We start from the raw sequence: 11,160 nt of genomic DNA, 5'->3' as shown, positions 1-11,160 counted from the left end.
ATGATGTTCATGTTTGTGGGCTGTCGTTCCCATGATGTTTGTGGGCTGTCGTTCCCATGATGTTTGTGGGCTGTCGTTCCCATGATGTTTGTGGGCTGTCGTTCCCATGATGTTTGTGGGCTGTCGTTCTCATGATGTTTGTGGACTCGTTCACATGATGTTCATGTTTGTGGGCTGTCGTTGTCATGATGTTTGTGGGCTGTCGTTCCCATGATGTTTGAGGGCTGTCGTTCCCATGATGTTTGTGGGCTGTCGTTCTCATGATGTTTGTGGACTCGTTCACATGATGTTCATGTTTGTGGGCTGTCGTTCTCATGATATTTGTGGGCTGTCGTTCACATGATGTTTGTGGGCTGTCGTTCACATGATGTTTGTGGGCTGTCGTTCACATGATGTTCATGTTTGTTGGCTGTCGTTCACATGATGTTTGTGGGCTGTCGTTCACATGATGTTTGTGGGCTGTCGTTCACATGATGTTTGTGGGCTGTCGTTCCCATGATGTTTGTGGGCTGTCGTTCACATGATGTTCATGTTTGTGGGCTGTCGTTCTCATGATGTTTGTGGGCTGTCGTTCTCATGATGTTTGTGGGCTGTCGTTCACATGATGTTCATGTTTGTGGGCTGTCGTTCTCATGATGTTTGTGGGCTGTCGTTCACATGATGTTTGTGGGCTGTCGTTCACATGATGTTTGTGGACTCGTTCACATGATGTTCATGTTTGTGGGCTGTCGTTCACATGATGTTTGTGGGCTGTCGTTCACATGATGTTCATGTTTGTGGGCTGTCGTTCTCATGATGTTTGTGGGCTGTCGTTCTCATGATGTTTGTGGGCTGTCGTTCTCATGATGTTTGTGGGCTGTCGTTCTCATGATGTTTGTGGGCTGTCGTTCTCATGATGTTTGTGGGCTGTCGTTCACATGATGTTTGTGTCGTTCTCATGATGTTTGTGGGCTGTCGTTCTCATGATGTTTGTGGGCTGTCGTTCTCATGATGTTTGTGGGCCGCCGTTTCCATGATGTTCATTCACCTTGTGCATTCTTCCAGTGGCCCTGGCTGTCATGTGGAGAACTATCTTTTTCAACTCCGTGCACTTTATAGGCAGCCATACTGTGGTTTTCGGGGATTAACATAGTAATAACCGTGCATGGTTAAATGGTTAAATGAACAGAAAAGAACAGCAAAAAAAAAAAAAAAAAAAAACTGTAGATCATTACATTTTATTATACAAACCTCCTTATGTACGTTGGATTAATAGAACAGACGTTACGGCACAAATTCTTTATCTAATGTTATTATTTATTTATTTATTTATTTATTTAATCATTCATTCATTCATTTATTCATTTATTTATTTGTTCGTTTCTTTGTTTGTTTATCGATCTGTTTATGTGTTTGTTTTCCAACGAGAACATTCTTTCACTCACTGTGTGTTATAACTCTCACTGTGTGTTATAACTCTCACGCACAGATTTAACTTGATTTCAGTTTTGCTCGAATTGAGCCCGGCGTGGGTGAACTTGTCTTCGTTTCTGACGTTGTTGACCTTTTTGACATCATTTTTATTGTTCTCCTCAACTGGTTTTAAGAACTTACATGTCAGGGTATTCCCTCTTTTTGCGTGCGATCGGCAGAGGTACAAGCAAAATGATGTGATGTTGTTTCAGATGGTGAAGGATGTGTCAGCTTTACAAAGCAACATGATGTACTGATGTTGTTGTTGTTGTTTCAGATGGCGAGGGTGTGCCAGCCTTACAAAGCAACATGATGTACTGATGTTGTTGTTGTTTCAGATGGCGAGGGGTGTGCCAGCCTTACAACGGCTCGGTGTGTCGGGATCAGCTGGGAGGGAAGATGGTGTACCACAATGTCACGGCTCGCTCCGCGCCCACCGCCTTCCCCACCCACGACGACCCCAGCCACGCCCAGGAAGAGGTGTACGAGAGCGAGCACGAGGAGATCGTGCGGGCGTTGCTGGAGGAGATGCGGGGCACGGGCATGTTCACGGGGATGGGGGGCGGGGTGGATGAGTACTGCCTCCGGCCCGCCCTGGAGCTGATGTGTCACTACGCCTTCCCCGACTGCCGCTTCACTGTGTCAGGGCACGTCATGCCCGTACCCATCTGCAGGTAGGGAGGGCTGTGCTGGGTGTGTGTGGAGTGGGGAGGGAGGGGGTGGGGGGGACCTGCAGGTAGGGAGGGCTGTGCTGGGTGTGTGTGGAGTGGGGAGGGAGGGGGGGGGGCTGCAGGTAGGGAGGCTGTGTGGAGTAGGGAGGGAGGGGGGGCTGCAGGTAGGGAGGGCTGTGCTGGGTGTGGAGTGGGGAGGGAGGGGGGGATCCTGCAGGTAGGGAGGACTGTGCTGGGTGTGGAGTGGGGAGGGAGGGGGGGCTGCAGGTAGGGAGGGCTGTGCTGGGTGTGGAGTGGGGAGGGAGGGGGGGCTGCAGGTAGGGAGGACTGTGCTGGGTGTGGAGTGGGGAGGGAGGGGGGGTCCTGCAGGTAGGGAGGACTGTGCTGGGTGTGGAGTGGGGAGGGAGGGGGGGCTGCAGGTAGGGAGGACTGTGCTGGGTGTGGAGTAGGGAGGGAGGGGGGGTCCTGCAGGTAGGGAGGGCTGTGCTGGGTGTGGAGTGGGGAGGGAGGGGGGGCTGCAGGTAGGGAGGGCTGTGCTGGGTGTGGAGTGGGGAGGGAGGGGGGGCTGCAGGTAGGGAGGGCTGTGCTGGGTGTGGAGTGGGGAGGGAGGGGGGGATCCTGCAGGTAGGGAGGACTGTGCTGGGTGTGGAGTGGGGAGGGAGGGGGGGCTGCAGGTAGGGAGGGCTGTGCTGGGTGTGGAGTGGAGAGGGGGGGGGGATCCTGCAGGTAGGGAGGACTGTGCTGGGTGTGGAGTGGGGAGGCAACTTAGGAATACACGAAGATGTCGTTTCGTTTTGTTTTTTTGTTTGTTATTGTTGTTGTTGTTGTTTTGTTTTTTTTTTTGGGGGGGGGGTGGGGGGGGGGGGGGGGGGTTTGGGGTTTTTTTGGTTTTTTTTGCTGGTGTCTGACTCTCTTTCTTTCTTTCTAAAAATATCCCGACGATTTAGAACTTGATGGAGCGATACGTTCACAAACCGCGCTTGCGCACACATACATCCCTCTACCTTTCTCTCTTTCTGTCACACACACACACACACACACACACATCGGGATATGTTACCAGAACTGAAAACCCAACGTCTTCTCCACCTCGCCCCCCCCCCCCCCCCCCCACAACCCCCAAGAGTCAAGTTTAACTAGATGTCTTCAAGTCTGAAATAATGTCGGAGTTGTGCTCTTGTTATTGTTTTACCTCTTTCTTTCTTTCTTTCTTTCTTTCTTTCTTTCTTTTTTTTTTTTTTTTTTTTTTTCTTTTCTTTCTTTTTTTTAATCCAGGGGTATGAATGAAAGTAGGGATGCTTTAACACCGGCACCGAACAAAGTCACCATCTCAAACATACATACATACATACATGTATCCTATTTGTATCAGCTTCTCACGGCAGTACAGTCAGCAGTGCAGCCTGCAGGCTCGCCTCCCTTTTCCCCCCACCTGTTTTATTTGAACAGCAGGTTCTCGTTCATCTGCTGGGATACAGGGGCACCTGCTGTTAATGCATACAAGGGAGGTAAGGCCAGTGGGGGTCCGTCGGCTTGTCAGTAATCGCCTCCGCCACCAGCGCATGTGTATGTGTGGAGCAGCAGCACTTTACTTTCACCATGTTGGAAATCGGATGCAGAATGAAAACAGAGTTTGTGAGTGGGCGGATGGAGAGAGGGGGTGGGAGGAGAGAGAGAGAGGAGGAGGAGGAGGAGGTGGTTTTAGGGAGTTGACGGGGTGTGGTGTGGTGGGGAAGGGGGTGGGGATGGGAGGGTGGGGGGTTGTGGGGGCTAGGGGGTTTCCCCCAATCCCAGTCCTTGATGCCGAACTTCCGGTGTTGGCCTGGAGGATCTGGCAGACTGACTATCACTGCTTTACTGTTCAGGTCACCACTGTAGACCGACTAACACTGTAGACAGACTAACACTGCCCTATCGCTCAGGTCAATACTGTAGACATACTATCACTGTAGACAGACTAACACTGCCTTATCGCTCAGGTCACCACTGTAGACAGACTAACACTGCCTTATCGCTCAGGTCAACACTGTAGACATACTAATACTGTAGACAGACTAACACTGCCCTATCGCTCAGGTCAATACTGTAGACAGACTAACACTGTAGATAGACTAACACACTGTAGACAGACTAACACTGTAGATAGACTAACACTGTAGATAGACTAACACTGCCTTATCGTTCAGGTCACCACTGTAGACAGACTAACACACTGTAGACAGACTAACACACTGTAGACAGACTAACACTGTAGACAGACTAACACACTGTAGACAGACTAACACACTGTAGACAGACTAACACTGTAGACAGACTAACACTGCCTTATCGCTCAGGTCACCACTGTAGACAGACTAACACTGTAGACAGACTAACACTGTAGACAGACTAACACTGTAGACAGACTAACACTGCCTTATCGCTCAGGTCAACACTGTAGACAGACTAACACTGTAGACAGACTAACACTGTAGACAGACACTGTAGACAGACTAACACTGTAGACAGACTAACACTGTAGACAGACTAACACACTGTAGACAGACTAACACTGTAGACAGACTAACACTGTAGACAGACTAACACTGTAGACAAACACTGTAGACAGACTAACACTGTAGACAGACTAACACTGTAGACAAACACTGTAGACAGACTAACACTGTAGACAGACTAACACTGCCTTATCGCTCAGGTCAATACTGTAGACATACTAACACTGTAGACAGACTAACACTGCCTTATCGCTCAGGTCAACACTGTAGACAGACTAACACTGTAGACAGACTAACACTGTAGACAGACTAACACTGCCTTATCGCTCAGGTCACCACTGTAGACAGACTAACACTGTAGACAGACTAACACTGCCTTATCGCTCAGGTCAACACTGTAGACAGACTAACACTGTAGACAGACTAACACTGCCTTATCGCTCAGGTCAATACTGTAGACAGACTAACACTGTAGACAGACTAACACTGCCTTATCGCTCAGGTCAACACTGTAGACAGACTAACACTGTAGACAGACTAACACTGCCTTATCGCTCAGGTCAATACTGTAGACAGACTAACACTGTAGACAGACTAACACTGCCTTATCGCTCAGGTCAACACTGTAGACAGACTAACACTGCCCTATCGCTCAGGTCACCACTGTAGACAGACTTACACTGTAGATAGACTAACACTGCCTTATCGCTCAGGTCACCACTGTAGACAGACTAACACTGTAGACAGACTAACACTGTAGACAGACTAACACTGCCTTATCGCTCAGGTCACCACTGTAGACAGACTAACACTGTAGACATACTAACACTGTAGACAGACTAACACTGCCCTATCGCTCAGGTCAACACTGTAGACAGACTAACACTGCCTTATCGCTCAGGTCAACACTGTAGACATACTAACACTGTAGACAGACAAACACTGCCCTATCGCTCAGGTCAACACTGTATGCTTCGGCGACTCTGCCGTTCGTTTCAGTGAGTTCGCGCGCATTCTGAAGGTCGTTAGTTCGAATCCCGGGTGCCCATTAGACAAAAAACAAATAAACAAAATCCACAAAACCTTCATTTTTCTATTCTTTCATTCTTATTTATCAAGATCATCTTTCTAACCACCCGCCGTGGCGAAGTGGTTAGCGTCGCGGACTGATGGCTGGGATGACGCGGGTTCGATTCCCATCGTAGGTGGGTTTTTCGGCCCACGGCCGGCTCCTACCCAGAGTTGAGTGTGCTGTGGGCTTAAATAGGAAGAGTGGGACCACACAGTTTAGAATCATCATGACCAATACTGTAAGCATCTGTATCTCTCGGGCCTGGTTAATGCTTGAATATCATTATGACAGGAAGTGTAGAGTACAGCCTTGTCATGCAGTCCCAAACCTGAATAGACCTCTGTAGCAACACTGTAATCATCGTAATCATCAACATCCCCCACCTTCATCATCAATAAGAAAAAATGTCCCCCAGAGTATGTAGCCTTTCAGGCCCTCTGTCATGGTGACCTCAGTTTCGATACCCCTCCATTTCCGTGCTTGGGATGAGTCCTGTCAAGGTCTTCGGTGTCAGCAGATCCATGGGAGACTGTTGTCGGAGGGACATGGTGGCGTTCTCCACTCTTGGAGGGGGCTTGGGGGGGGGATGTGTGTGTGTGGGGGGGACGCTCACTCAGTCTGGCTCCGCGACTAAGCCATTATTGTCGTCAGTATGGGACTTAGTAGGTGGTGTCCTAAGTACGTTAAATCAGAAAAGACACCACTGAACACCACCAAAGTGACTCAGCAGCAGTGCAGGGTCTCCTCTGGTGTGTGAACGTACACACCCGGACAAAACAAAACATCGTCGTCAGCCTTGTGCTGAACGTACACACCCAGACAAAACAAAACCCCTGTGGCTGTCGTGATAATAATAATAATAATAATAATAATAATAAATAGTTTTTCTATGGCGCGATATCCAGCACCAATGCTGCTCAAAGCACCTTACATCATCTATTTGACTATAAACATGCCTGAAAAAACGTATCAACCGCTATCTGACAATGGAAAACATCCAGTGTGCTCATATGAATGAAAAAGCATACTTAAGAGATGAATCAGATTATAAAAGCTATGAAGTAAATAAGGTTTAGATTAAAACAAAATGCATTTCATAGAACACACACACACACACATATATATATATATATATAGAGAGAGAGAGAGAGAGAGAGATGTCCCTCCCTTACAGACACACACACTCACACACAGACGCACAGACACACACACACACACGCTGACATTAAATATCAACTGCATTGAAAACAAAATTGCACAAGCATTAAGATATTTGCTATTTTCTAACATAGAATTCTGTTCGGACAAACTAACATGCCTACATACTTACACACGCGTACCAGAACACTGTACCCTCACAAACACATGCACACACGCATGCACACGCGCGCGCGCACACACACACACACACACACACACACACACACACACACACACACACACACACACACACACACGCCCATTAAAAATAACCAGATAGAAAAAATGCCATCACATCAAAGACCAAAACTACATAAAATACACAATGCATTAAAACAGGACTACAAAAATACTGGTACAAAGATACTTCTTAACAGGCATACCTTGGTTTAACCGTTTCGCCCAGAACAAAATTGCTTACGGAAAAGGTAAGTTCTCAGATCTGACTAAAAGGAATGTTGATCAGAGGCATTTCTAAGAGATGAAGGTAGAGAGTTCCGCACTTGGGGAACCTAAGCTCTGAAAGACCTATTTCCAGCGCATTTCAGATTAGTCCTTGGAACTTTAAGCAGCTTTTCAGAACTGGATCTTAATGTTCTGTGCGGTTCATATGTTTCCAATACAGAGGAGAGATACAATGGAAGAGACTTGTCAAAATGTTTGAAGGCGAGTGTTGCTAACTTGTAGTGAATGCGGGACTCAATTGGAAGCCAGTGTAACCGATTCAGCAAAGGTGTAACATGATCAGCAGAGGTGTAACATAATCAGCAGAGGTGTAACATGATCATTATCCCGTTTGTTTTACATGGCTCATAAATAGTGTTCAATCATACAGACGTTTCACACACACACACACACACACACACACACACACACACACACACACACACACACGCTGCATTCCCACAGAAACCATGCGACGCAGCCAACTGTTGATCGTTATCTCTCTTCAAGGATCAAAACTGGGTCAAATAACAAGCAACAACAACAACAACGCAACAACACCAAAACCATTGGCAGCTGTCTGGAACCAGTGGAAAGGAAGAGGGCTGGGAACAATGTCAGATGTAAATCATGTACATTTCCTTGGCACATGTTTTCACACAAAGCCTCTCCTTCACTTGGCCTTTTCAGGCATACCCAGCACAGCACTGACGGCGTCAGGGTCATGTATGTATGTATGTATGTATGGGAATGTGCACTGCTCAAAAGACGGGGGCCTCAGTGGAAGACATATCCATTTTCCCTCAGTGCAGTCGGGACTGTCACCCGAAAGAAACGTTTTTCGCACTTTATCAGGGCTTTAACAACAAGAACATCAACAACAACAATGAGGAGAAGAAGAAGAAGGAGAACAAGAACAAGAAGAATATTTTCACCCGGGGGTTAAAAACCAGCGGGGATATGCATAGGCTGCAACACCGGTACTTTTTTTCTTTCTTTTTTTCTTAACCATATGTGCAAAGACATTCTCAAAATGAGAAAAAGCGTTATTTTGTTTGTCTGCGTTTGTTTTCCCGTGTTTTGCAACCACAGCAGTTGGTGTAACATTTCGGGGCTGGGAGGGAAGGGGGTGGGGGGTGTTCGTGCATGTGTGTGTGTGTGTGTGTCTGTCTGTCTGTCTGCGTGTGTGTGTGTGAAACGTAACACAGACTGATGCTCCTTCAAAAGGATACAACCGAAAGCGCATCATGATTATAGGCCCACAAAATAAAGACAGTTAAGATCAGAACAACATTTAGTAACCATATGTTAATAAATGAAATAAACTTTTAACATACTCCAACTTTAAGGATACCATTATTTTCAGCAACCAGTTGCCACTGCCATCTCCGTACTTTTCACAAATGCGTGCGAATTCTCTCTCTCTCTCTCTCTCTCTCTCTCCGTACTTTTCACAAATGCGTGCGAATTCTCTCTCTCTCTCTCTCTCTCTCTCTCTCTCTCTCTCTCTCTCTCTCTCTCTCTCTTTCTCTCTCTCTCTCATTATATATATATATATATATATATATATATATATATATATATACATATGTGTGTGTGTGTGTGTGTGTGTGTGTGTGTGTGTGTGTGTGTGTTGCCCCCTTCACCCCAGTCAGACGTAAAGTTCACAAATTACATGTGTGCAAAATACATATTTTGAATCCCCCTTCTCTTTATGTATGTTCTCTGAAATTTCTTTTGGCGGAAAATTGTTTTCTGCAGCAAAACAACACAAACCAACAAAAAAAAAACGCGCAGAAGATCAAATACGCATGTTAAAGATCCTGTCATCCATGTTAGCGTTCGGTGGGTTATGGAAACAAGAATATACCCAGCATATGGCTGCCTTCGTGGCGGGGGTAAAAACGGCCATACACGTAAAAGCCCACTCGTGTGCATACGAGTGAACGCGGGAGTTGCAGCCCACGAACGAAGAAGAAGAAGAAGATTTAATTAATTTTGTGTGTGTGTGTGTGTGTGTGTATCTTTACATATCTCTATCTTATTCCGGTATTTTCCCTCGGGGCCTTAACTGATCTGAACTTTGCTGCCTGAGTGCAGAACGCCTAAATTAACTTTACACTGATCTTCTCTTGAATAGATCTCGATGCTGAGTGTAACGGATGAGAATCTGAACTTTGCCGGCCCCCATGGAATGTTTTAGAACGAGTGCTGACGACAAAGACTAAGCTTACTGCATGGACACTTTACGTCACTCGGCTGAGTAAAGACACTGCAAGCAGAGAACGACGGCACCACATACAGGTTACCGCGGCAGTGTGTATTGAGTTACGGTGAACGGACATCTAAATAGACCGGTTTCAGACAACAAATATAAGACTGTGGTTATAGTGCGTGTTTGTCAGACCTTCAGAAATTCACATGGCCACCATCCGTGCAGATTATTTTAGTTCCCACACTACTCCCTTAGGCTACCTTTTTTTTTTTTTCTTTCCGACATCCAACCAATTACTTCTACCATTGCCCCATCCCCTCACACACATACCCCCACCCACCCTACCCACTCACCCCCTGCCACCCCCCTCCCACACACACCCTTCCCCTCCACCTGTTACAGTACATCCAGCCTCCAGCTTCTGTTCAACATCTGCTGATTTTTTTTTTTTTTTTTTTTTTTCTCAACTCTACCCTTACTGCCAGTACTGTGATCCCACCTCGCTTTGGAGGTTGTCCGTGTCTACCACTGCGCTGAACAGGATGGAGCTCGATGGTCTCTACATCCATCTGATAGCTTGCTCCTGTTTCATTTCTCTCAATGTGTGTGTGTGTGTGTGTGTTGTTGTTGTTTTCTGCTCAGTCAAAAAATGATCGATAACTCTCGTGGTCAAAATGATGACGTGTGAAGGACCACGATGTCTGTGATGTTTTTTTCTTTGTTTTTTGTTGGTTTTTTGCTGTTTTTTTGTTGGGGGGGTGGGGGTGGGGTGTTTGTTTGTTGTTGTTTTTTTGTTGTTGTTTGTTTTGTTTTTTTGTTTTTCTTTTTGGTTTTTGTTTTTTTTACAAGTATATTGTGTAATTACAAGAGTTAATTCCCTTACATAATAGTGCGACTTTCTCTCTCTCTCTCTCTCTCTCTCTCTCTCTCTCTGCCTCCTTCCATCCCCCACTCTCTCTCTTTGTCTCCCTCTCCATTCCCCTCCCTCCTCACTCTCTCTCTCTCTCTGTCTCTGTCGCCCTCCCTCCCCCCTCCTCACCCTCTCTTTCTGTCTCCCTCCCTCCTCCACCTCAACCCCCTCTCTCTCTCCCTCCCTCCCCCCACCTCAACCCCCTCTCTCTCTCCCTCCCTCCCCCCACCTCACCCTCTCTCTCTGTCTCTGTCTCCCTCCCTCCCCCCTCCTCACCCTCTCTCTCTGTCTCTGTCTCCCTCCCTCCCCCCTCCTCACCCTCTCTCTCTGTCTCTGTATCCCTCCCTCCCCCCACCTCACCCTCTCTCTCTGTCTCTGTCTCCCTCCCTCCCCCATCCTCATCCTCTCTCTCTGTCTCTGTCTCCCTCCCTCCCCCCACCACACCCTCTCTCTCTCTGTGTCTCCCTCCCTCCCCCCTCCTCACCTTCTCTCTCTGTCTCCCTCCCTCCCCCACCTCACCCTCTCTCTCTCTCTCTCTCTCTCCCTCCCTCCCCCCTCCCCACCTTCTCTCTCTGTCTCCCTCCCTCCCCCATCCTCACCCTCTCTCTCTGTCTCTGTCTCCCTCCCTCCCCCCACCTCACCCTCTCTCTCTCTCTGTCTCCCTCCCTCCCCCCTCCTCACCTTCTCTCTCTCTGTCTCCC

The 11,160-nt window shown here is 47.5% G+C and overlaps 1 protein-coding gene across 1 annotated transcript in view; it reads left to right on the top strand.

Annotated features, from left to right (window-relative positions):
- LOC143295231 (tyrosine-protein kinase transmembrane receptor Ror2-like) overlaps positions 1-11,160 on the top strand; it is a 170,756-nt gene that overhangs the window by 145,898 nt on the left and 13,698 nt on the right. The window contains exon 6 of the mRNA XM_076606809.1: positions 1,791-2,126. Within this exon, the coding sequence (XP_076462924.1) occupies positions 1,791-2,126 (336 nt within the window). The remainder of the gene's footprint in view (positions 1-1,790; positions 2,127-11,160) is intronic.

This window comes from Babylonia areolata, chromosome 20 (genome assembly GCF_041734735.1).
Source record: "Babylonia areolata isolate BAREFJ2019XMU chromosome 20, ASM4173473v1, whole genome shotgun sequence".
Classification (NCBI taxonomy): domain Eukaryota; kingdom Metazoa; phylum Mollusca; class Gastropoda; order Neogastropoda; family Buccinidae; genus Babylonia; species Babylonia areolata.
This window is presented reverse-complemented; position numbering and strand designations above follow the sequence as displayed.